The sequence below is a fragment of the Neurospora tetraspora genome (genome assembly GCF_033439725.1).
Source record: "Neurospora tetraspora strain CBS 560.94 chromosome Unknown B0H65scaffold_2, whole genome shotgun sequence".
NCBI classification, from domain to species: Eukaryota; Fungi; Ascomycota; class Sordariomycetes; order Sordariales; family Sordariaceae; genus Neurospora; species Neurospora tetraspora.
Genome location: NW_026944384.1, coordinates 4,814,512 through 4,837,945, shown reverse-complemented (window position 1 = coordinate 4,837,945; position 23,434 = coordinate 4,814,512). Strand labels below are relative to the sequence as shown.

General features: G+C 53.7%; 9 protein-coding genes across 9 annotated transcripts; 6 read left to right on the top strand and 3 right to left on the bottom strand.

Moving 5' to 3' along the window:
• The first annotated feature begins 313 nt into the window (after positions 1–313).
• On the top strand, positions 314–2,639 carry B0H65DRAFT_126889 (major facilitator superfamily domain-containing protein). The gene is made up of 3 exons (XM_062820756.1): positions 314–396; positions 455–1,221; positions 1,282–2,639. Exons 2-3 carry the CDS (start codon positions 596–598, stop codon positions 2,378–2,380), a joined length of 1,725 nt encoding a protein of 574 aa, XP_062684901.1. The 5' UTR covers positions 314–396; positions 455–595; the 3' UTR covers positions 2,381–2,639.
• A 63-nt stretch (positions 2,640–2,702) lies between these two features.
• On the bottom strand, positions 2,703–4,181 carry B0H65DRAFT_506988 (major facilitator superfamily domain-containing protein; the record flags this gene model as incomplete). Its single annotated transcript, XM_062828107.1, has 2 exons — positions 2,703–2,828; positions 2,928–4,181. 2 exons carry the CDS (start codon positions 4,179–4,181, stop codon positions 2,703–2,705), a joined length of 1,380 nt encoding a protein of 459 aa, XP_062684900.1.
• A 367-nt stretch (positions 4,182–4,548) lies between these two features.
• On the top strand, positions 4,549–7,781 carry B0H65DRAFT_458412 (uncharacterized protein). Its single transcript, XM_062826404.1, has 4 exons — positions 4,549–4,853; positions 4,921–5,533; positions 5,612–7,399; positions 7,464–7,781. Exons 1-4 carry the CDS (start codon positions 4,810–4,812, stop codon positions 7,569–7,571), a joined length of 2,553 nt encoding a protein of 850 aa, XP_062684899.1. The 5' UTR covers positions 4,549–4,809; the 3' UTR covers positions 7,572–7,781.
• Positions 7,782–8,291: 510 nt separating this feature from the next.
• On the top strand, positions 8,292–8,845 carry B0H65DRAFT_126864 (uncharacterized protein). The gene has a single exon (XM_062820755.1). The coding sequence runs from the start codon at positions 8,428–8,430 to the stop codon at positions 8,740–8,742; it is 315 nt and encodes a 104-aa protein (XP_062684898.1). The 5' UTR covers positions 8,292–8,427; the 3' UTR covers positions 8,743–8,845.
• Positions 8,692–10,715, top strand: B0H65DRAFT_458405 (uncharacterized protein). Its single transcript, XM_062826403.1, has one exon. The coding sequence runs from the start codon at positions 8,950–8,952 to the stop codon at positions 10,309–10,311; it is 1,362 nt and encodes a 453-aa protein (XP_062684897.1). The 5' UTR covers positions 8,692–8,949; the 3' UTR covers positions 10,312–10,715.
• Positions 10,716–11,116: 401 nt separating this feature from the next.
• On the top strand, positions 11,117–12,975 carry B0H65DRAFT_126830 (uncharacterized protein). The gene has a single exon (XM_062820754.1). It carries the CDS (start codon positions 11,295–11,297, stop codon positions 12,969–12,971), a length of 1,677 nt encoding a protein of 558 aa, XP_062684896.1. The 5' UTR covers positions 11,117–11,294; the 3' UTR covers positions 12,972–12,975.
• Positions 12,976–13,431: 456 nt separating this feature from the next.
• B0H65DRAFT_126828 (translation initiation factor eIF 4e-like domain-containing protein) lies at positions 13,432–15,228 on the bottom strand. Its single transcript, XM_062820753.1, has 3 exons — positions 14,983–15,228; positions 13,969–14,814; positions 13,432–13,902 (listed from the first exon to the last, which is right to left on the bottom strand). The coding sequence occupies exons 1-3, from the start codon at positions 15,012–15,014 to the stop codon at positions 13,698–13,700; spliced, it is 1,083 nt and encodes a 360-aa protein (XP_062684895.1). The 5' UTR covers positions 15,015–15,228; the 3' UTR covers positions 13,432–13,697.
• A 1,950-nt stretch (positions 15,229–17,178) lies between these two features.
• Positions 17,179–19,982, top strand: B0H65DRAFT_458399 (methylenetetrahydrofolate reductase-domain-containing protein). The gene has a single exon (XM_062826402.1). It carries the CDS (start codon positions 17,204–17,206, stop codon positions 19,634–19,636), a length of 2,433 nt encoding a protein of 810 aa, XP_062684894.1. The 5' UTR covers positions 17,179–17,203; the 3' UTR covers positions 19,637–19,982.
• Positions 19,983–20,953: 971 nt separating this feature from the next.
• B0H65DRAFT_418355 (uncharacterized protein) lies at positions 20,954–22,644 on the bottom strand (the record flags this gene model as incomplete). Its single annotated transcript, XM_062824141.1, has 3 exons — positions 20,954–22,098; positions 22,231–22,374; positions 22,554–22,644. The coding sequence occupies 3 exons, from the start codon at positions 22,642–22,644 to the stop codon at positions 20,954–20,956; spliced, it is 1,380 nt and encodes a 459-aa protein (XP_062684893.1).
• Between the last annotated feature and the right edge of the window lie 790 nt (positions 22,645–23,434).

Below are 23,434 nucleotides of genomic sequence, written 5' to 3'. Positions count from 1 at the left end.
ACGGCTTCACCAGTTACGAGTTTAATGACCAACAGCATGATCATTCCAAAGCTGACACCAACACGCCCTCCGAATGGCTGACAGAGTAGCGAATGTCCGAATCGAGACAAAGTCGCACTCAGTGAAACAGCTGAACGGGAGGATTGCCCCGCCCGACTTGCTCACCAATCCGGATATCGCACTAACTATTTACGGTCCACTGGGGCCGTGAACGGCATTGGCTGCCGGTAACGCCATATCGATCGGCATGCATGTTGCGCGTCCGGATGTCTTCGTCCAAATTCTTTTCTTGAATGACAAAAGAGGACGGCCGACCATCTCCGTTACAAGAGAGTCGTACAACAGCACCCTCCCGTCATCGATTGTCTCGGACTCGGGTCCCCCGGTGATACCAAGGTACGTTGATAGTTCCGAGCTTACACTGATGACTACATAGATGCTAAATCTCACGTAGCAGATCGGGACTGGAGCTCAAGGTGTCGTGTCTCATTGAGCTGTGCGCGGAATCCTCTCTTCACTTTTTTTTTTAAAAAAATCTTTTGGGATTAGCTCAGAATCATCGCCTGGGATAGAAACAGGCCCCATCTTCCAGAAAATGACGGGAAACATAACTGGCCCCTCGAATGGGAACCGGGTCGTCGCCGCTCCCGGAAGCAGTCGTCACGTCCACGACGAGACAACACCACTACTGAGCGAATCCACCCTCGAGGCCAACAACCCCGTCAACGAGGCCGCGGAAGACGACGGTGACGACGTCGGTAGCACCGGTGATGGTGAAATCACCGTCGTAGCCGATGAGCTCTCTTCCACCCGTCTGGTCGTCATCTTCGGCACAACCTGGGTGGGCGTCTTCCTCGGTGCCATTGACGCCAGCATCATCGCCACGCTGTCGGCCCCCATCGCGAGCGAGTTCCAGTCCCTGAGCCTGTTGTCGTGGATAGCTACCGCCTATCTCATTGCCAATGCGGCCTGCCAGCCCTTGTCCGGTCGCATGACCGACATCTTTGGGCGCGGTCCCGGTCTGGTCTTTAGCAATATTCTGTTCTCGCTGGGCAACCTGATTTGCGGTGTTGCGAAGAATGAACAGACCATGATTCTTGGCCGTGTCGTTGCGGGTATTGGCGGTGGAGGGTTGATGAGTATCAGCACCTTTTTGGGATCGGATTTGGTTCCTTTGAGGAAGAGAGGTGTGGTTCAGGGGTTGGGCAATATTTTCTATGGGTAAGTTATCTTTGCATGCTGGCGCCCATCAAGGAGCTTCTTACTGACACGGTTTTGTAGAGCCGGTGCCATGCTTGGCGGTGTCTTTGGCGGCTTCCTTAACGACACCTCCTCCTGGGGCTGGCGCCTTGCCTTCCTCGTCCAAGTCCCCGTCAGTCTCGTCTCGGCTGTGCTTGTCTACTTCCTCGTCAAGGTCCCTCCAAAAGTCTCCAACAAGTCGCTCATCTCACGCATCGACTTCTTGGGCTCATTTTTTACCATCGCCTTCCTCATCCTCCTACTCCTGGGTCTCAACGCCGGCGGCAACGTAGTTCCCTGGACGCACCCGCTTGTCCTGACCAGCATTCCTCTATCCTTCGTCATGCTCGCCGGCTTCATTTACTGGGAGTCCCGCCCCCGTAACTCGCAACCCATCATCCCCGTCCGCCTGCTCGCCCACCGGACCGTCTTCACCGCTTGCGTCACCAACCTCATGTGCACCATGGTCACCCTCATGCTCACCTTTTACGTGCCCATCTACCTGATCGTCCTAGGCCACACCCCCACCCAAGCCGGCCTCCGCTTGCTCGCCTCCCCGCTGGCCGTCTGCTTCACCAGCTTCGGCTCGGGCCTGATCATGAACCACACTGGAAAATACAAGGCGTTGGGCATCGTCGTCGTCTCGACGCTCGTTCTGGGAGTCGCCGTCCTCACCACCCTGGGCCAGGACTCGCCCGGCTGGATTGTCTTTGTCGCCCTCTTTCTCATCGGAGGCGGCTATGGCGGTATGTTGACCGTCACCATGGTCGCCTGCATTGCCGCCGTGGACCACTCGCAGCAGGCCGTGATCACAAGCGCTACGTACGCTTTCCGGTCGGTGGGTGCGACGGTGGGTATCACGGTTGCGTCGACGGTGTATCAGAATATCCTGAAGACGGAGCTGTGGGCGCGGTTCGGTGATTGGCCGGGGGCGGCGGAGGAGATTGGCAGGATTAGGGATGATTTGGGCGAGCTGAACAGGCTGCCTCTGGCGTGGAGGGAGGGCGTGATGGAGTCGTTCATGACAGCGTTTAGGGGTGTGTGGTTTACGGGGCTGGGGATGGCGGCGGTGGGGTTGGTGGCTGTTTCGTTGATGAGACAGCATAAGCTGCATTCAACGATTACGAGACGGGAGGACTGAGGGAGTGAGTGAGTTCGGAGCTGTGTGTGGCTGGGAGTTGTTAGTGTGTTGGATATGGGTGCGCTGTGTTAGAGAGAGGTGGATAGTCGAGCTTGGTCACGCGGGCATCTCGTTTGGTAAGTGAAGAGTTCGTTTGACGTTACTTTTGCGGAGTATTTTTTTTTTGCTATCTACAGGTATTGTTCCTTGCGTTTGCGGCAAGACAAAAGCACACGAAGCTTATGCTCGCCGTGCATTTTCTACACATGAATCGAAGGTGGCTTTAGCAGCCAGTTTGACTTTTCCTTCCCCTTAAGTACGCAACCGCCTGTCTTCCACCATTTCACACTCTTCCTAGAATCCCCTGCGGCGTTGCCATCTTGCTTGCGATTGTCACAATCCCTCCGACAAGGCACATGACGCCGCTAAAGATAGACAACTCGAGATATCCCCCGTACACATCGATGAGCTTCCCATTGATCGGAGGTCCAATCAGCACAGCGATCGAGCCCAGTGTCATTCCCATACCGATATACGTTTACAGATCTCTTGGGTCTCTCGGACAGACCGTCAAGGCCGTAGATGCCCCGGAAATGATCATTCCAGAAGAAAACCCATAAACAATCGAGTACACGATCAAACCGGCCGTTGTCTCCGCCTTGTTAAAGCAGAGAATAATAATCCCGCTTGCCACCCCGCCCACCGCCAGCACATTCAGCTTCCCAACCCGATCAGCCAGAACGCCCGGAATGATGCGCCCAAAAGTCGACGCCGCGTTGACGATAGCCAGCAAGTAACTCGCCAGCGTAGCATCCACCCCTCTCGAGACGGCATACGTCGGAATAAAAAACAACGGCGTCAACATCCCCAGAAACAAAAAGAAAATCGCAACCACCAACATCACAAAGTCCTTCTGCTTCAATGCTTTCCCCAAAAAGAAGCTAGTCGTCCATGGTGGCAGGCGCGGCTTAATCGCCAGACTCGCGAATCCCAAAAGCGGCAACATCACGAACCCGACGATCCTGACCGACCACCCGAACCCCAATTTCCCCCCTTCCCTTTCTTCCAACCCACCACCACCAGCAGCAGAAGAACCACCATTCAACATCCTCCCCAACACAATCGGAACCACCACGCCCCCCACCGAGCTCCCACTAACCGCCAGTCCCAACGCCGCCGCCCTCTTCTTATCAAACCACTGCGCCACCGCCGCCATAGCAGGGAACATCAACAACCCCATAGCAACCCCACCCAAAACCCCCTGCGCCAGCATCAACTGCCAATACTGCTTGCACAAGCTAGTCATCATGACGGCAAACACAAACAACAAGGCGCCCGGACGGACAGTAACAAAAGCGCCGTACCGGTCGAAGAGCGGGCCGGCGAAGAGGCCGGTGAAGAAGGAGAGGAAGGATTGGAGGGAGCCGATCCAGGCTATCTTGGAGGAGGAGGAGAGGGAGGAGGTGTGGGAGTGGGAGGAAGACGGAAAGAGGGGGGTGAAGGGGGAGGTGAGGTAGTATTGCTCGAAAATGCCAAAGGCGTTGGAGTAGCCGAGGGTGCAGAAGAAGATGAAGGCGGAGGCGGAGGCGACGAGCCAGGCGCGGGGGCCGCCGTCGGGGGCGGGGGTGGTGGTGGTGGTGGTGGTGATTGGGGAGGGAATGTCTGGGTTGGAGTCGGAGCCGGAGGTGATGGGGTTGGGGTTGGGGTCTTTTTCGGCGTCGTTGCCGGTATCGAGGTCGGTGCAGGGTGGTGCGGAATGGTATTTGTCTGTCAAGGCGATAGACTGCCGAGGGGCTGTGGTGCGAAGAGGTGGGTTTGACATGATCAAGTGAATTTTCAAGCGTACTTGGTGATATCTTGATTGAGTGTCAAAGGTGATTTACACGATTCTTGAAGAGTCCTTTCGTTTTGCCTTTACAATCCATATGACTTGGGGGTTCACAAGTTAGGTATATACATCTTCATCCCGAAAACCATCCACCGCAACTGATATGGTAATCTTAGTTCACAACTCGAGGTATTTCGGAGATGTAGCGTACCATCACCAACATGCCCGTCCCTTTGGTCTGATGGACGGCGAACTTGTCAGATATTCGGAGCTGATCTCGGACTCGGAGCAGCGAGCCAATCACACCCTTGTCTTTTGGTGTAAGCTCGGAGTATGGCGGGCGACAGGAACAAAGAACGAATTTCCTAGGAGACTGCGTTCTTCGGAAAGCTAGCTGACAGTACTGTTTTTCTTCAGTTCACTTCCAATTCTTGTCTTCCCCGAGATTCTTTCCCCAGATTCTGTCCCGAGGATTGGTGTCTCTGCCAGGAAGATTTAGCAAATACTGTCGTGTGGCTAGTCGAGCTACACCGAGATCGCTCATTCGGATTGTCGCTTTCATTGTGGGCCTGGCTACACGGAGACGACTTGCACGGCTTTCGGAGGACAGTCCTTGTTGACTATGGCGGAGCCCGAACGCCGACCCCTGAGGCTACGGCCACAAGTGTAAGTGCTTTGTGGTATCCCCATCCGATGCTAACAAACATGTAACACGCGAGACTAATTGATCCAGGTCGTGTGCTCTTTGCCGGAGGCGTAAAGTCCGGTGTAATCGGGAGACACCCTGCAGCAACTGTATTCGCTCCAAGAACGTCCACGGCTGTGTGTATCAGGTCCACCAGCCTCCTCAGCCTTTATCACCGCAAAGACCATGTCCGCTTGCTTGTGATACCCCCAAAGACCAAGCCCCGAGCCTTGTCCGGCCGGGTCCAGTTGTCCGGCCGGTCCCGGTTCCACATTCTTTCTTCATATTACCGCCGTTTCCTACCCCGTCAACAAGCGGAACTTCAACTGTCGTCTCAGACCACTCCTCAAAAGCTTCATCCTGCGTTGGTGACCCTAGCTCAGCCCACTCACCTGTCGCAACGAATCAATTTACGACCTCAGTCTCTAGCTCAGATCCCGATGTACTGAGAAGGAGGATTCGGGAGCTTGAGGAACAGTTGTCCAAAGCAGCACTTTCACGGTCCTCAAACCCAGAAGCTTCTTCAAGTCCAATAGCTACACACGAGTCTTCTCTCGCAGGAAAGTCCATTACTCAAACGGCCAGTACCTCCCGAATTGTCAATGTTTTCCACAAAAGCCGTCTGTTCGGTCAGAGTCATTGGGTCAATGGGGTCATCTTGGTAAGTGAAAACCTGGATAATCATCCCTTTGTCCCTGTTAGCACTGTAAGCCCTTGTTGACCACATGGACCGACACAGCTATTGGATATTTTCGAATTCTTCGAACCCCTGGTCCGCAACGGCGCCGCAAATAAATCCATGACCGCCTTGGAAGAGTGCAAAGCCTTAGCCAGAACCATCAAGGCTCAAAGGACTCCGCCGTGGCCGACCATACCCACCCGTGATCTGCCCCCAAGGGAGATTGCCGACCAACTCGTCGACTGTTATCTCAGGACTTTTGAATCCTTGTACAGGGTCCTGCACATCCCCACCTTCAAGAGAGACTATGAGGCGCTCTGGGAATCAGTGCCGGCGCATCCGCATCCGAATCAACAGCCGCAGCATGTCGGCATGGCCTTCCTGGTCCAAGTCAAGCTCGTGCTTGCCATTGGCGCCACCGTTTACGACCAAGACTTTTCTCTCCGCCCCTCTGCCATCCGCTGGGTGTATGAGGCGCTCACATTCACCTCGGAACCAGAGTTCAAGTCCCGATTGAACATCAAGTCCCTACAAACCGATATCCTGCTATTGCTAGCGCGTGAAACGGCCGGTCTGGGTGGAAATCTGATCTGGATCTCGGCGGGTTCCTTGCTGAGGACGGCGGTGTACATGGGTTTGCACAGAGACCCGGCGCACCTCCCGAAGAGAACAATCTTTGCCGCCGAAATGCACCGGCGGCTGTGGAATACCGTGCTTGAGATCACGGTGTCGTGTAGTATGAATGCCGGAGCACCGCCGCAGATATCGCTCGATGACTATGACACAGAGCCGCCGGGTAACTTCCACGATGAGCAGCTTGTGGAAACTCCTGCAGACGATGGAAGCAACCATTCACCCGTAGTGGCGCAACCGGAGAGTGAGTTTACGCAAACGTCCGTTGCGATCGCCATGCGGAAGATCCTTCCCATCAGACTTGCGATCGCAAAATTTCTGAACGACCTCGGATCGACTCGTCGCCAGGGTGATATGGCATCTGCATATCATGAATCATTGAGACTCGATGCGGATCTGAGAGCAGCGTATCGAACCCTCACTCGAACCCTTCAAGTGCTTTCTCGCAACTTACACGAGGTTTGCTGGCCGGGGTCATCGTCATCCTCTCTGCTCTTCCCGTCTCAATTCATCGATCTTGTCATCAACCGTGACCTCGTCGCCATTCACATTCCCTTCTACAGCGCCGCTCTCCACGAAGCTGCCTACGCCTTCTCGCGAAAAGTCGTCGTTGAATCCTGCTTCAAGATCTGGCGTGCCGTCAACCCTTTGCCAACTTCTCCTTCCTCATCAGATGCCACTCGGCAAGATGCCAACCAAGACATTTGCCGCCTGGCTTCTCACGGTGCAGGCTTCTGCCGCAACGCAGGGTTTCAAGTAAGCATGCTCCTCCTCGGCGAGCTGCGCGCCCAGCTCAGAGAAGAGGCCGAAACAAGTCTTTCTCCAGTAAATCGATCACTGCTGCGACCGGACTTGCTCGCTATGGTGACCGAGGCCAAGGACTGGACCATGCGCAGCATCAACGCGGGCGAGACAAACGTGAAGGGACACATGTTTGCTAGTATGGTGTCGGCGCAGATTGAAGGGATGATGAAAGGCTTGGGAGAAGACGGGGCTCTTGGCCGGGTGCTGGTGAAGGCGGCAGATGAGGTTGTGGATAGGTGTGTACCGCTTTTGGAGGAGATGTTGGAGAGGGAGACGAGGATGAGGATGGCAAGCGATGGAGAGACAGAAGGAGGGGGAATGGTGTTACAAAAACAGTTTGAAACAGACGGGTTAGCGGCCACGTATGAAACAGAGACACCGCTGGGAATGATGGGTGATTGGGATATGTTGGTGAGTGGTTTGCCCTTCACGATGTCTTGATCATCCTGCTAATCATTTGACGCCTACATTGCAGATGTTGGATGCTCAACATATCGGCGACTTTGGAAATATCGCTGAACCGATGAATTGGGCGCTCACCGGAGCCGCATCATTCAGCGCAGGTGGGCCATTTATCTGGTAGTGTAAGTGCTTGTGAAGAGAGTTTGAGATGATGAGATGAGGTTGGTTGTTTGATGTTGAGTTGATGTTTCGTCCAAGCTCGGCGGTCTTGGCCGATGGCGCGGGAGATGCCATTTGTACCTAGTACTGTACCCTAACCCTCAATATTCAATTATCGAATCGGCTGTGTTCCTTTCAAAAGATTGGAAACAGCCACCCTCGCACCCTGTCCGTTCCTGAGCAAGTTCCTTCCATGTGAGCCTGTCCATTCAGATCAGATCACTGCGCCTGTTACCAAACCCAAATGCCCGGTTTTGAAATCTTCAGGTGAAGTCGCCTTGGTCAGCAGCGCCGATGCCAAGACCTGACGATGAAGTGTACGTACCCGCTTTCCCAAAATGTTTGGATGACAGATGAATCTGGGCATCCAGAATGGGAACAACGACCGAGACTCCATCTATAAAAGCTGTTCTTGCCAAAACTTGGGCCGAGGCTCGTCTCCAGATCTCAAGCTGTGGAATCGGTTTTTCGTCAATATCCTGGAATTTCTTGGGTTTATCCTCAATATTCTCTTGTCCTAAGGATTTCAACATCAATATTTCCTGATCCACCCTACATCTCTTTATCATTAAAGCCCCTGGATCACAGTCAGCTTTGTCTATACGATATCGAAACCACCGCCAAATATCCAGAAACCACACTTCTGACTACCTTTTGAAAACGGCGCGAAGAATTTCATCAGATACTCAAGGGCGGTATCTATGACGAACTGATAGCAAAAATTTGTTGGCTTGTTGCTTGCCTCAGCTCAGGTGCCCCCGGGCTTATCAACTTGACAAACACCACAAGACGGACCCGATAGTCACTCTACAGCAAATATGGTCTTCTCTTTCCTGCCGAGCATTGTCCCGGCATTTCCAGAGTATACGGGGCCCTACAAAGTGGGCGCTGTAGACGTCGAAATCCCAATATCGGAGATTGGCTCTGTGAGCGCAACCCCAAACGAAGCTGATCACATCCACACCATTCAGTTCAGGATATTCTATCCCGCTACTCCTGACACGAACAATGAAGGCATTACCTGGCTCCCGCCTCCTCAGCGTCTCGCTGTTTGGGCTTATAGCCAGTTTCTTGGGCTGAGTTCCAGAGTCGCATCCGTTCTATCGTCAGTACCCCATCACCCGTATCACTAACAATCAGATTTAGCTGACTTTGTATCCAGATTCTTGCCCAGGCATCTTCATTACATCAAAATCCCGGTTCACGCAAATGCTACGCTCTTACCTCCTCAGTCGGCTGGCAATCCGCAATCTCGATGGCCAACGGTTCTCTTCTCTCACGGACTCGGCGGTAGTCGGAATGCCTACAGTCATATTGCCGGATCCCTAGCGTCTCATGGCATGGTGGTGTTCTGCCCCGAACATCGGGATGCCAGCGCAGCCATATCCGTAATCCGCGATCCCAAGGACCCCAAGTCGTCGCATATCGTACGCTGTCTTCGCATCGAGCACGTCCACACCCCCGAAGTTTGGGCCAAACGTGAGACGCAGATCCGAATCCGCGCATGGGAAATAGGACTTCTCATGGAAGCGATCCACCGGATTGACCTTGGCGACAACGACATCATCAAGGCCAACCTCAGCACCCCGAGTCCCACCCCGCTGTCGGCTCTGTATCAGTTTACTGAACGACTTGATGTGCATGAGCCTGGCAAGATGATCTTTGGCGGACACTCTTTCGGTTCTGCGACCGTAGTTCAGGTGCTCAAGAGCACATACTATGCAGACCATCCGGACATCGCCAAGTGGGATAACCCTCTGTTCAGGCCAGTGGAAAACTCCGCCATCCGTCGTCAGATCACCGAAAACACACCGACCTTCCTCCTCGACATGTGGTGTTTCCCTATTCTTTCGGCCGCCTCCGCCCCTCTCTTCAACTTGCCGCTCCCCGCGTATTCTCCAACCGCTGCCTCTCCTGTCGGTGGCAACGGCATCCTGGCCATCGAGTCCGAGGCGTTCTACAAATGGAAGGAGAACATGCACAGCACAGCACGAATTGTGTCCCCGGACCCTTCGGCCAAGTTCGTTTCTCAGACGGCGTTCGAGAGACCAGGTGCCAAGAAAAAGAAGGGTTCAGCAACAAAGCTCAGCGAGCCGAGCGTTTTCTATGTCCAGAATAGCGCCCATCTCAATCAGAGTGACTTTGGCGTGCTGTTCCCGTGGGCAGTAAAGAAAATCTTTAATGGGGAGCAGCCGGAGCGGATTCTCCGGCTGAATACGCGCGCTATTCTGCAGTTCCTGAGAGAGAACGGGGTCAGTGTTGCGAGAACCTGGTACGGTGACCTTGTGGAAGGCGGAACCGAGGAGAATATTGAACTCAAGAAGGAGAAAAAGGGCGTCGATGGAGGCATACACCAGGATAAGGCCATTCTTGAGAAGAAACTTGCCAAGGGCAATGAGGGAGACATTAAAGAGGAAAAGAACGGCGAGAAGAAATCGCCTGGGTCGATCGAGGCCTGGAGGTGGATCAACATCATCGGCATGGGCGCAGAATCTGGTCCTAGTGAGGCTGGATTGCAGTCCGGTGAGACCACGGCCCAAGAGGCCGAAGAGGCCGAACGTGTTGAGGAGGAAATGGAAAGACAGATGGAGCCAGGAATGAACCACGATGACCTTGCGGAGCCTGCGACGGCAGCAACTTTCCCTAGTGAGGGCATCACCAGGAATGCTCGCGCGGAAGTGGACGAGCGCACAACGGCTTAGGACTGCCTTGTGATGTAGACTTGGCTGGCTCGGACGGAATAGAAATGAAAGGCTCAAGAGGCGGGCATGGATAACTAGGGATAGACAAAGCGTCCGCGAGGAGACCGTTGATAGACGTCGACCCTTCTGGCATACACCAAAGAATATTACACAATCCGTTCATGATACCAGATCAGAACCTCTCTGGGCATCTTGAAACCGTCTCAGTCAGGAAATGTGTTCCGCTCAATGATTTGTTATGTAATGGATAACCGGAGTAGATTCTTGTAAGAGTGAGGGCGTGTTTGTCTCCCCTGAAATCGGGCTCTGAAGTGTTCAGAGCCGTTTTTTCAGAGTGCTGTTTGGAAACCTCTGAACAATTCAGTACTGAAATTGCTCCACAAATCCCCGTTCTGAAATTCTGAGTCCCACTTTCGATTTGTGGCCAATCATCTTTCATCAAACTCCCCAATTTCAGAGTCCAACATTCAATCCCGAAGGAGCGTTTCTGAACCGAATTCTGAATTTCAGGATGGTCCGTGCAACCTTTCTGAAAACCATTTCAGAAAACCCACTTCAGAAGGCCATTTCAGGGGAGACAAACACGCCCTGACACTTGGGCGGAAGATGTGACGGATTGAAGGCGGGAAAAGTGGGGTTGTGTCGGCGGGGCGGAGGTGGTCCGGCAGATGCCGGCTTGTTTGCCGGAGCACAGGTCCCACCCGGCAGGCAACTGGAGCTCTTGTGGGGCGGTTTCAGCGTCACATCCATTCGCTAGTGCGCTGCGTAGCAGCCGGGATGGGCTTCGCTTCGTGTTGACGGTGTCGTGCCATTGATCAACTTGACCTCGAAACTTTCCCAGAATTTTAGCTTTACACCACACTGAACATCCAACAGCACTATTAGGCCCATTCATCCTATTTTCTACGGCAGCACGACGAGACGAAATACATCCAGCTAAGAGTGGTAGTCACCCTCAACTTAACCATCATCAACCGTTCACAATGTCGAACCTCAAACGCCCAGCGGAAGAGGCCTTCGACGCCGTGGACTCGCCAGCTTCGAAGAAGTCAAGAAACGATGATTACAACAAAAGTCTCACTCCAGCAAGCGCGATCGAGAATGGTGCCGAAACACGCGAAGGATCAAATGAGGAGAAGGCGGAACAGACCAATGGCGAAAACAACAACAACGAAGTAAAAGACGAGGAGGATGACGACCTGGAGGCCGGCGAGGAGGTTGAGGAGAAAGCGCCAATCCGACAAGCCGCCCCAACAGAAGGCTACGACGACCTCTACCTCGACACAATCGACCGCAACGTTCTCGACTTTGACTTCGAGAAGCTATGTTCCATCAGTCTCTCCAACATCAACGTGTACGCGTGCCTCGTATGCGGCAAGTACTTCCAGGGTCGCGGGCCCAAGTCGCACGCCTACTTCCACGCGCTCGACGAGGGCCACCACGTGTACATCAACATGAGCACCCAAAAGGTCTACGTGCTACCGGAGGGCTACGAAGTCAAGTCCAAATCGCTCGACGACATCAAGTACGTCTCGGACCCGCGCTACACGCGCCAGGAGGTGCTGGACCTGGACCGCAAGCCGCACGTGTCGCGCACGCTCGCGGGGAAGGAATATACGCCGGGGTTCGTGGGCATGAACAACATCAAGGAGAACGACTACCTGAACGTGATCGTGCAAGCTTTATCACACGTCTCCCCCCTGCGCAACTTCTTCCTGCTCGAAGACTTCTCCAACGCGCCCGAACTAGTCAAGCGCACCTCGATTCTCTTCCGCAAGATCTGGAACCCGCGCGCCTTCAAGTCGCACGTCTCCCCCCACGAGCTCCTCCAGGAAATCTCCCTCCGCTCCAACAAAAAGTTCACCCTCACGCAACAATCCGACCCGGTCGAGTTCCTCTCCTGGTTCCTCAACCACCTCCACCTCGGGCTCGGCGGCTCCAAGTCCAAACCGCACTCCTCCGTCATCCAGCACATCTTCCAGGGAAAACTCAAAGTCGAATCGCAAGCCATCACCGCGCGCGCCGACCAAGTGCACGACCGACTACGCTTCGAAGAAGCCGCCGACGTGCAGTCCTCTACCAACCGCTTCCTACTTTTGACTTTAGACCTGCCCCCCGCGCCCCTGTTCCAAGACGAACAAGAACGCAACATCATCCCGCAAGTGCCCCTGACCACGATCCTGGCCAAGTACAACGGCGTGACCGCCCAAGAACTCAACGCGCAGCGCAAGCGGTACCGACTTCAACACCCCCTGCCCCCCTTTCTGGTGTTCCACATCAAAAGGTTCAGCAAGAACAAGTTCGTCTCCGAAAGAAACCCGACGATCGTTACTTTTGACGCGCGCAACCTGGACGTTAGCCCTTACGTGGAGCCGGATCCGAATTCCCATCAACACGGGGAGCCGATCTGGTATGATCTGGTAGCGAACGTGGTGCATGAGGCGGTTAGAAACAAGGAGGACGTGGCGGATAGTGTGGGGGAGGAGAGGAAGACGTGGAAGGTGCAGTTGAGGGATAAGGCGACGGATGAGTGGGTGGTGGCGCAGGATTTGTTTGTGGATAAGGTGCGGAGCGAGTTGTTGTATTTGAGTGAGAGTTATTTGCAGATTTGGGAGAGGAGGAGGGAACCTCCTCCGGGCAAGGGGAAGGGGAAGGCGTGATGATCGGATCATGCGAGTGGGTAGGAAGAGGTCAAAAGAAGACACTTGATAATTGAGCAGGGGCTCTTGAATGAACATAGGTGTAATTCATGCCCGTACGAATGAAAAGGCATGTACGCGAAGTCAATACACAATGGGCATTTTAAGCCTAACGCCGCGATCAACTGCTTAACCAGATATCCGATATACCCCATGCTTCACCACCTGCCGAGTACTGTTACACACGCTCAAAAGGACAATGAACCATACCGCCAGCAAGCATGCACAGGTTATGATATTTCGCTCAGCCTAGTCCACGTCAAGATTCCATCCCATTTAATCCAGCCTTCCATTCATCCATCCGACCTTTAACCCCGTTCCAAACCCGCCATGATCCCATCAAAATGATACGCCGTGCGGGTAAATTGAAGTTCAAGTAAAAAGGTGCAGTAGAAGGAAGAGGGAAACAACCGTCCCCAATCCAAGGACCACCTCTTTTCCGCTTCTACCGAAAAGGGTTGCCCAAAACTCAATAACGCATGCTTGCTGCTGCTTTTTCGTTTGGATACTGTACATATGTCTTACTTTAAAGAAGTACGGAGGGTACGAAGGTAGCGCCTGATCTCAAAACGCTCCATGTCCGACGCGCGCTTAACACGTCCTGTAACGTTATTGCCTTCAGAATCTAGATAATGCGAATCGCCGCACGGTGGAAATTGACGGAATAGACGTCGCGTCGAACCGCGCCTAGGTATTCAGAGGCTGCGGGCGGCTATCCGTCTGCTGCTGCTGTCTGTTGGTGGTCCGCTTGTCGCCCTGGTTATGGTCACGGTTGTGCGCCTTTTCGCGACGCGACTCCTCAATGGCAGTGCGCTGCTGAATGCTCGAGTCGTGACTCTTCCATTCCACCTTGGTCTCGGAGGGGAATGAGAGGGTCCGGCGCATAGTTTCACTGTTTAGCCAAAGTTAGCCCAAGATCTCTAGAGTGACTATCCGAAATCAATGAGTGAAAACCTACCGAATCTTCAGGACCCGCTGGCCATTAGCCCGAGCCCAGATACTGAGAATATCCTCGCCATTCCGAACACTGAGGACAATGCCGCAAACATCGTCGCTGGCGTCGCCAAACTGGTCACCGATCAGAGCCAGCAGAATGTCCTCCCAGTAGCGATCGGCAACACCCTTGCGCAGGCGCACAATCCACTTTCCTCCGTTCTTGTTCTCTTCGTCCTCCCATATTGGCCGAATTCCTTTCTTGAACAGGTGATAGTCAGACACCAGCGGCAGACCCGAGGGGCGCTTGAGGTGTTGGTAGACAGCGAAGAACTGCTCAGCCGTCTCGCAGGTGGCGATAGGGTGCAGAGTCTTCTCGTACTCGATGAAGCCGTTGGCCTTCGAGATGGGGGGCCGATACCAGAAGACCCAGCTGTCGCGCAGCTGGTGATTTAGGCCCGAACTCGGGGAGTTGGACACTGCGCCCTGGGCCCTCTTGTTGGCATCGGCAAGAGAGGCGCTGGAGGCAGTCTTCCCGACGGTCTTGCCGCTCAGGCCGCCCTCCTTGCTAGATTTCTCAGCAGAGGGTGTCTTTGCGGAATGACCGATAAGGGTGGTCTCGAACGGGTTGCCGGTAGACTTGGGGGTCTTGGCCGAACCGAACGAGGCGAATGCGCCAGACCCAAGGCCGAAAGCGCTGGAAGCGCCGGCCGTGGGCGACACCAGCCCGCCCGGGGTAGTTATAGAGTTGAAGGGGTTGGTCTTTCCGTGCGACGAGCTATCACCGCCGAATCGCTTGGAGAATGTGCGTGAAGACGAATTATCGACCGGGCCGCCGGATCCAGGTGTTTGCAATGAGAGCTTGCTCGAGCTATGAGAGCAAACAAGGGCATGTCAGTCAACGGTTCGGGATGTGTTGAGTTGATTTCCGTTTATAGCCATGTTTGATCGACCTCGCGGCGGCAGGGGGGAACGGGGAGGGGGGGTAGGTAGAGGGGAAGGAAGTGCTGGGGTAAAACGCAAAAAACTTGACACTCACTTGGTACGGCGACTCCATAGGTTGGTATCCATGGAGAAGTCGGGAACCAAAAACTCGACGAACGACAGAAAAGAAGGAAAAAGGGAATGTAAGAATACTCGTCACCGGAAGACTAATGCAACACAGTGAGCGTCGGCGCAAGCAATTCTTCAGATGCCGTACTGCAAGAAAAGCTAGCCTGTAATTATGCGGAAAGCCGGCGTATAGTGGTCTTCGAGTCGTCGCGGGAGCAGGCACAGGGGCGGCAGCGGCGACGAGAAAGGATGACGGAGTTGGTGGTAATAGTAGGAGCGGTAGTGCAAATGATGTCAGGTAAGGATCTGGCAGCCTGGGGCCGTAGCGGTGGTAGACGGGAATTCGTGATAGGGTGAGACCTTTCGACCTCGAGGGCGGCGGGCAATATCTTGCAGTGACGACGATTACTAGTCAATCCGTCTCGTCACTGTCTCAGTAGTATCTGATGGTGAGGTCTAAGAGGGTATCGAGGACGGGGACAGGCGAGTGCAGGTGCAGGCGTTCCTGGATTGCAGAGGCGAGCAGGTCGATCCGACGTGGACGGGAATTTGGGCTTTGGGATGATAGATGGTGGTTGAATAGGATTGGTTGGTGGGCGAGGTGGAATGACGGGTTTTGGAGGTTTTGCTTTGGGACGTTGGATCAGATCGATGGAGTGGATGGAATTCGGAAATCGTGAAAAAGGAAGAACAAATCTTGACCTGCCCCGAGGCGAACAGTGGGCGCCCGCCTGCGACCGACGACTACTGTGCCACTGGCCAGTGCCGGTGGCAGCGACCGAGAGCGAAGTGGTCCGCGCAGTGCAGCAACGTTATGGGCGGTGAGTGGTGGCAGTAAGTGCAGACCCGCCCGTGGAACGTGCAAGATTTCAAGTCAAAATGGCGCGACGAATTTCGTTCCCCTTTCCTTCTCTTTTTCTTCTTCACAACCACGACCACAAATCCATAAAATCACCGTTGGGCTGCACCTGATCGCTTCCGCGCGACCGACGATACGGATTGTGAAAGTCAAGAAGAACTCCTCTAAATTGCCCTTGCTTAAAACCATCATCACGAGAGCCCCATTTGCGCGGCGTCCATGATGCGGTGATGACCTGAAGCAAGATCCGGACATTTCCTATTACTATACTACAATGTTGTTTCTGGCTCGCTGCTGGTAGTTGTACTCGGTATCCTGCTCATTGCCGTCAGGATGAAACTATGGTTCGAGACCGTACCCTGTAATGTGTGTGCATCGCATCCATTGTACGTATCTCCATCCAGTGTTGATAATATGATCCTCGGATTTACGAATGGTAAGTCCCAGTGTGCCTCTCGTTTTCTGCGGCCCAATGCGCGTTCATGATGATACGAACATCATCCGGTAAACCGATTCAACAATGACGGAACCCGTCCGTGTTGCTTTTGCGACACGGGCGAGGGTCCAACGTCATGGGTTGAATATGAGGAGTCGATATGGCATTCATATTCTGAAATTTGCGATACATCAAATTCGATTTTCAATTTCCGTAGCTTTGTGTTGCTCGAGGCTAACTCGGCTGCTTCTCCAGATCCCTACAGAAACACGGTCGCGCTTTCGAAGAGCCCAGACCGGATAGGACCGACCTTGTACTGACTTGGGCAGACGTAGCAACTGACTCGGATGAAACATGAAGAGGTCTTGATCACAAGGAAGGAGGATGGTGGCAGACGATGTGTGTATCCTCTCGTGTAGTGAGTAGGCCGACAGAGGCAGGCGCGTTCGGTGAGTGCTCTTAGTATGGGGAAACTTTCATTGTAAGATATCCCTTTACCTTCTCTCAGCTCAATACTCCATCCAATCTTGATTGAAGGCGACGACGTGTTATTACTAATATGCTTTGATGTCTTTGATGTGATGTTCGTGTCGGGTTGCCTCAGCGCATCTCGGCGGCGCAAACAGAACTGCCGTTCTCCACATTTGCAACGGAACGCGCTATCACCGCGACCATTAGCCGCTTCAAAGGGCCGCCTACGTCAGGGAGCCAAAGAAGCCAAGGGATTCGACGAGCTACCCCACGCTACAAGCTTCCCTGGAGTGGGGTAAAGTCTTTCCCGGGCAGACAAGGTACCATTTGGAGAAAAGACGGCAAAGACCCCTTTGGTTTTTTTTACATGGCAGCTTTATTTTTTTCTTAGTGACCACCTGACCGGGACATGGCAACTTATTTATCATCTAGGTAAATTCCATGACCTTTTTCTGTACTTTTGTCCCGAGTATCATGCTTTATACAGACGCACTGCCTTTGCAACTGGAAGACGACGGGAGGTACTTTATCAACTTATCAGTCAGTACTTGCCTACTGTTAGCTGTGCTGTATCTCCGACTGCGGAGTAAGAAAGACCCCGCCATCCCAACAATCGCTGGACTCGAGACGGTTTGTACCTGCAACTCCTGCGGCAGGGGTAATTGCCGTTTCTACGACAAAGAGCCACCACTCTTCAACACCACAACCACCAAACCAAACCACCACCAACAAACCACCGCTGAGGTTCAACACTCGACGGCCATTTTAACGACATATATACCCAGTATATCACCGTACAGAACCGAAACACCCACAATACCGTACACAATGGAGAAGATCACCGACAAGGTCGCGGCCTTGCCGCCCGACAGCAACTACTTCTCGCTCGAGTTCTTCCCTCCAAAGACCGCTATGGGCTTTGCTAACCTACGCGACCGTCTCGAACGTATGGCAAGAGGACTTAGGCCGCTTTTCGTCAACGTCACCTGGGGCGCCGGAGGTTCAACCGCCCAAAAGTCTCTCGAGCTTGCCGAAATCTGCCAACGCGAGCTGGGCCTCACAACATGTCTCCATCTCACCTGCACAAACATGAGCCGTCGCTTGATAGACAAGACCCTTGAGGACGCAAAGGTCCTCGGAATCCGCAACATTCTTGCCCTCAGAGGCGATCCCCCTAGAGCTGCTGAATACCACGATGAGAACGACCCCGAACCGACCGATGACGAGGAGTTCACCTGGGCCGCCGACCTCGTCCGCTATATCAAGAAGAACCACGGAGACTACTTCTGCATTGGTGTTGCCGCCTATCCCGAGGGCCACGCCGAGGAGAGCCATCCTCGTGAGCAGAGCTTGGAGCATGATCTCCCTTATCTCGTCGAAAAAGTCCAGGCCGGTGCCGATTTTATCATGACACAACTCTTCTTCGACATCGACGCTTACGAGCATTTCGAGAATACCCTGCGAGACCACCCTAGTGGCGCCTTCAAGGACGTCATGATCATCCCCGGTCTTATGCCCATCCAGAGCTACCAGATGATCAAGAGAACGACGAAACTCAGCCACGCCAAGATCCCCCCAGCTCTCATGGCCCGCCTCGATGCTGTCAAGGGAGACGACGAGAAGGTCAAGATGGAGGGTGTTGCAATCGTCAGTGAAATCATCGAGCGAATCAAGGAGATCAAGAGCAGGACACCAGGCCCGCGAGGCTTCCACTTTTATACTCTGAACCTGGAGAAGGCCGTCGCATTTATCGCCGAACGCACGAATCTGATACCACCTGGAACGCCCGAAGAAGACGAATCTGCCATTCTGCCGGACTTCCCTCAACTCATGATCAATGGGTCTTCGGTCCCAACTCGTTCGATCCAGGGCCTGTCCACTAGAAAGGGCTCAATTGGCTCCGACCCGCGGGATCGGGTCATTGTGGCCAACCAGAGACCCTCGCACCCCGATTACGAGGCTTCGCCTTCGGAGGCCGGTCTTCTGGCAGAGCCCGTCAACACCAGAGCCAACACGTTGGCAATCTCTGAAGGCGAGGGTGTCTTGGGCCGTGAAGCGACCTGGGATGACTTCCCCAACGGTAGATGGGGTGACGCCAGATCTCCGGCCTACGGACAGATCGACGGCTACGGCGTCAGCCTGCACGTCACCGTCCCCCAGGCGCTCCAGCTGTGGGGCTCCCCCAAGACCACGGAGGATATCAACAATATCTTCATCCGTCATCTGAAGGGCGAGCTTTCCGCCATTCCCTGGAGCGAAGAGGGTTTCAATGCCGAGACGGAAGCCATCCGGGACAGCCTGATCAAGCTCAACTCCAAGGGCTGGTGGTCGCTCGCCTCCCAGCCCGCCGTGAACGGCCTGCGCTCCAACGACGGCACCTTTGGCTGGGGCCCCCAGAACGGCTTCGTCTTCCAAAAGGCCTTTGTCGAGTTCTTCATGCCCTCCGCCGACTGGAGGGTGCTCGAAGCGAAGCTGAAGCAGCCGGACATGAAGGACGTCGTGTGCTTCTACGCCACCAACGCCGCCGGCGACTTTATCAGCACTGACACGGTCAACTTCCGCGCGAGAATGGCCGCCGATGCGGACGGGACTGCTGAGGCCGACCGCAGGCCGCACGAGCCCAGCACCAATGCGGTCACCTGGGGGGTGTTCCCTGGCAAGGAGATCCTTACGCCGACCATCATTGAGGAGGTCAGCTTCCGCGCGTGGAGTGAGGAGGCGTTTGGCATTTGGAGCGAGTGGGCCAAGATCTACGGAAAGGGTTCCGACACCCAGAAGTTGTTGGAGGACTTGAAGGAGGATCTTTGGCTGGTCAATGTGATTCACCATGATTATGTCGAGAAGGACGCTCTTTGGGAGTTGTTGTTTCAGTAGATATGAGCGAGAACGAAAGGGTTGTGTCGTTTGAGGGGAAGAAGTAGCACAGCATTGGAGGGTGTTTCACAGTGACACGGGTTTAGATGCATCTCAGGCGGGTTGGACGGGACCAAGCATTAAAAAGTGATGGGTTACTGTGTTGTACATTGAAGTAAAACCGAGTGGGGTTGCGTTACGTTTGGTCTTTGTATAGACTTAGAGGTGTAACTTGTAGTGAGTATGAGATACACAAAGCGTAGAAGAATTATCAGCGGCTCGGTGGTTATATGGCAACCCTTGGCTTGTCTTCATGATCTCCCATTTTCCTTGCTAACTTATAACGCTAAACTTGAGGGTTTTGTTGACGAGAGAAACACCAAGCCAGCAATGTTTTCACACATCGGCGACATTTGTGCACATCGAGCTAGAGCAAAGGAATTCTAAGAACCGAACCATTCGAAACTGCAAATTTACCTCTACGTACAAGAATCTCTACAAACACTGAATCTCTTGAGTAACCGCAAAGAAAGATCTCCCTCCAATAATGCGCCATTCGCCATTCGCCGTTCGCCGTTCACCACCGCCCATGTTCGATGACTAAGCTCCATTCCAGTGTCCTCAGCCACTCCAGCGTGATATCTCCCAGATCTCCCCTGAATATCCATCCAGGTTGAGTTGGCCCGCCATGATTTGCGTAGAACGGTATCTCTTGCGTGCTCATCATCTCCTGCACTCCCTGCTGCACTCCCTGGAGGAATGAACATATCCCTCGCCGGACGGATAGTTATAGTTGCTTGCTCTGATCTTCCTCTCAAGGATGTTTGTGAGTAGGTATTGTAGAGGTACACTCCGAGACGCAAAGGTTCGACCATCTAGTGTAGTATAGTGTCTTTGTCAAACCCGACCCCATAAGGTAGATGGTATCCTCGTCGCTGTAATCGTAGTAGTGAAATCCATCCTGTCGTTGACCTGGTACCAGGACTTTGCAGCCATAGTTCCGGATGGAGCAAGACGTTCCCACTCCACCTCATATCGTGAACTTTTTTTTGTTTTGTTCTGTTTTTTTTTGTGAAAGAGCAAAGAAGCAAATTTTTGAGTCCCATCGTGAACCTAATTGCTGAAAGAAAAAAAAGAAAAGTAGAGAAAGAGAAATAGAAGCTCAAGTCGAAGATCTCAGAGACGTCGATGCACCGTTTTCTCCCAATACGTTGTCGTGAAGTTAGTGGCATTATCTATGCCGTTAACGTCTGGGGTTGCGACTGCGAGCGATTGATTGGGTGCCTTTGAGTGCCCTGCCTTGAAAAGCAGCACCAGGATAAGAAAGCCAACTTCCCTCTAGATCTCATATTGATCTTCATCCACGTAGAACCCCATATCACCACCATCACCACTGCCGCCGGTCATGTTGCTCGGCAGGGCCATGCCCATGCCCATGGTGGAAGCCTGGCTGAAGTTACCAGGTCCTCCATGTCCCCCGAGCGTACGGACGGCGGCGCCAAGAGCGCTATGGGACTGGGAGTAGTCATATTCGTCGTCACTAACGATGTTGATGTAACCACTGGCAGACTGAGACTGCTGAGTGTTTTGCTGGGACTGCTGCTGAGAGTAACCACCCCCGCTATTGTGGAAGCCGTTGTTGTAGTTGTTACCGACCGAGGTGTTGCCGCCAAAGATGTTAGTGGTCGTAGAACCAAAACTGGTCGTCACTCCGCCGTCGAAGGACATTCCGCCGTTGGCGTAGGAGTTGGGCTCTTGCTTCATGATGAAGCCCTGCGATTGAGACTGAGTCTGGCTCTGAGAGGTGGCGGGAGGGAATTCGGGCGCCGGAGTGTGGTACTCGGAAGCCGCGCGCTCGTTGCGGGTCATGTCACCAGTGACAGTGAAGTCATAGCTGTTGCCAATGGCATTCGTAGCAGCTGCAACAGTAGACGCCGGCGGCATAGGAGACGGCGAAGGCAGTCTGTCACCAACCTCAAAGATCTCATCGAGGGCCTCGGTCTTGAAGACCGGCTGAGAGATAGGCGCGGCAGCGCCAGACATGCGTCTAGGCGGCAAGGCCGTCTTGATCGGAGTGGTGCGGGTCTTCTTAGCCAAGTGGCCGGTGGGAGAGTCGTCCAAGGCGTCGTAGTCAACAGACGCAGCCGACTCGTCCTTATCCGTAGTCGTTTGCGGCTCTACGTAGTTCGCCTTCTTGGCTGTCGACCTTCTCGGCTTGGCAGTAGTAGTCGTGCTCTTACCGGTGGCGGGAGTCCCAGCTCCAGCGCGGCTTCTGCCGGAGGCCGGAGTGCCGGCTGGACGGCCACGCTTGCGGCCTGAGGGCGTTTTGTTGGCTCCTGAGCCGGAGACGGCGTTGTTGAAGGCCTCGACAGGGTCTTGGCCGTTATCGGCCGCGTTCTTCATGGCTTCGGCACCGGCTTTGACGCTGCGGAATTGGAATTGGAGACCGTCGGCGGTGGATTCGCCGAAGTATTTGGCCATTTCTGGGGGAGATGTGTTAGCGATGTCCAGCGAGGCAACGAGAATGATGTGAAATGAGAGTGAAAACGGAACGCCCAGAAAACGAAGACTGATGACGAAGTGACTGGTGTTGATGTTGTCAAGATGCTTCATACCGCCGGGTTCGAGGATGTCAATCTCCTCCGGATCATCGCCCCTGCTGACGGCAAGGCGCAAGCAATCCGCCTGCTTACGAACAGGGCGGAAGCGATGCTCAATGGCGCTCATGGTCGCGGACTTGCCATAGTGCTGTGCGATTGCTGGAATCTCATCAGCATCTTGAGTTGTGACTCGACCACTGGAAGAGCTGAGACTGGTGATAATTTGGTGACACGGTCATGTCGGAGGCGCCGAAAAGGTGAGATAATGGAGAGTCATGGAGCTGAACACGTCGAGAGATGAAGTGATAGGAAGGGACAGAGAAATTATGTATTCTTACCCTTGTAATTGAGCCTGAGCTCAGGGTGAGCCGCGATAACTGCGGCCAGAAGGCGCGCCTGGGCCTCGTAAGTCTTGAAATTGGCCGGCATCTTGAGTTTCCTGTGAGATTGTTAGTCGGTATCGCGACGCGAGTGTGACTGGGAGGGTACGAACTGAGTTGGGCCTGATGATTCTGACGAGGGTCAACAGTCTGCCGAAGTTCAGTGACCTGGTTCAAGTTCCGAGAAGTTTGACGCGTCTTGCTCGAGAGAAAAGTGGGCTGTGGTAGAGGAAGTAAGTATATATATATATATATATATACCCGGTCTACCAGTGAATGGCTTGTTGATGTACTGTTTGATATCTTCCTCGGCACTCGTGGAATAGTGGAAAGGGTAGAGAGAGAGCGGGGAGGGTGGGGTCAAAGGTAAAAGTCCAAACAGCGAGAACTTTGAGCAGTGAAAGATTGAAAGTGGTAGTTATAGGCAACGGGAGGGTTCACATCGGATAGTAATTTTCCGAGGACTTCTATCATCCGATGTACCTCGAGGTCGATAGATAACGGCAAGTGGAAGGCCTAGAATTCGGAAAGCAAACATACCGGCCAGTGACGTCGAATTTGGTCCGACTTTCTAACTTCAGGCCAGATAGGTAGCCGCTGATGATGATGGTTAGCAAAAGTTCACTTGTGAAGGCCACTTGAACGAGGAAAGAGTACGATTGCCTGGTGATCAGAATCAAACAGACTCGGGGAGTGCAACTGGGGAGAAGAAAGCCCCATGATGTGACTCCGAGGGAAATGGATGGTGCCAACAACTTGATTTGTATCAACTTGAAGCTATATCAAGGCATTGAGGGCGTTTGAGGGATCTGGAAAGCATACAAGGAAAGTTCTGATCC

What these genes read in the sequence shown, in the direction of transcription:
- B0H65DRAFT_126889 (XM_062820756.1), top strand. Translation starts at nt 596, where the DNA reads ATGACGGGAAACATAACTGGCCCCTCGAATGGGAACCGGGTCGTCGCC. An exon ending in TTGGGCAATATTTTCTATGG is followed by an intron (nt 1,222 to 1,281) that starts GTAAGTTATCTT and finishes ACGGTTTTGTAG; the next exon opens with AGCCGGTGCCATGCTTGGCG.
- B0H65DRAFT_458412 (XM_062826404.1), top strand. Translation starts at nt 4,810, where the DNA reads ATGGCGGAGCCCGAACGCCGACCCCTGAGGCTACGGCCACAAGT. An exon ending in CTGAGGCTACGGCCACAAGT is followed by an intron (nt 4,854 to 4,920) that starts GTAAGTGCTTTG and finishes TAATTGATCCAG; the next exon opens with GTCGTGTGCTCTTTGCCGGA. An exon ending in GGGTCAATGGGGTCATCTTG is followed by an intron (nt 5,534 to 5,611) that starts GTAAGTGAAAAC and finishes GGACCGACACAG; the next exon opens with CTATTGGATATTTTCGAATT.
- B0H65DRAFT_126864 (XM_062820755.1), top strand. Translation starts at nt 8,428, where the DNA reads ATGGTCTTCTCTTTCCTGCCGAGCATTGTCCCGGCATTTCCAGAGTAT.
- B0H65DRAFT_458405 (XM_062826403.1), top strand. Translation starts at nt 8,950, where the DNA reads ATGGTGGTGTTCTGCCCCGAACATCGGGATGCCAGCGCAGCCATATCC.
- B0H65DRAFT_126830 (XM_062820754.1), top strand. Translation starts at nt 11,295, where the DNA reads ATGTCGAACCTCAAACGCCCAGCGGAAGAGGCCTTCGACGCCGTGGAC.
- B0H65DRAFT_126828 (XM_062820753.1), bottom strand. Translation starts at nt 15,014, where the DNA reads ATGGATACCAACCTATGGAGTCGCCGTACCAA. An exon ending in CTATGGAGTCGCCGTACCAA is followed by an intron (nt 14,815 to 14,982) that starts GTGAGTGTCAAG and finishes TTGCTCTCATAG; the next exon opens with CTCGAGCAAGCTCTCATTGC. An exon ending in CAGCGGGTCCTGAAGATTCG is followed by an intron (nt 13,903 to 13,968) that starts GTAGGTTTTCAC and finishes TTGGCTAAACAG; the next exon opens with TGAAACTATGCGCCGGACCC.
- B0H65DRAFT_458399 (XM_062826402.1), top strand. Translation starts at nt 17,204, where the DNA reads ATGACCTTTTTCTGTACTTTTGTCCCGAGTATCATGCTTTATACAGAC.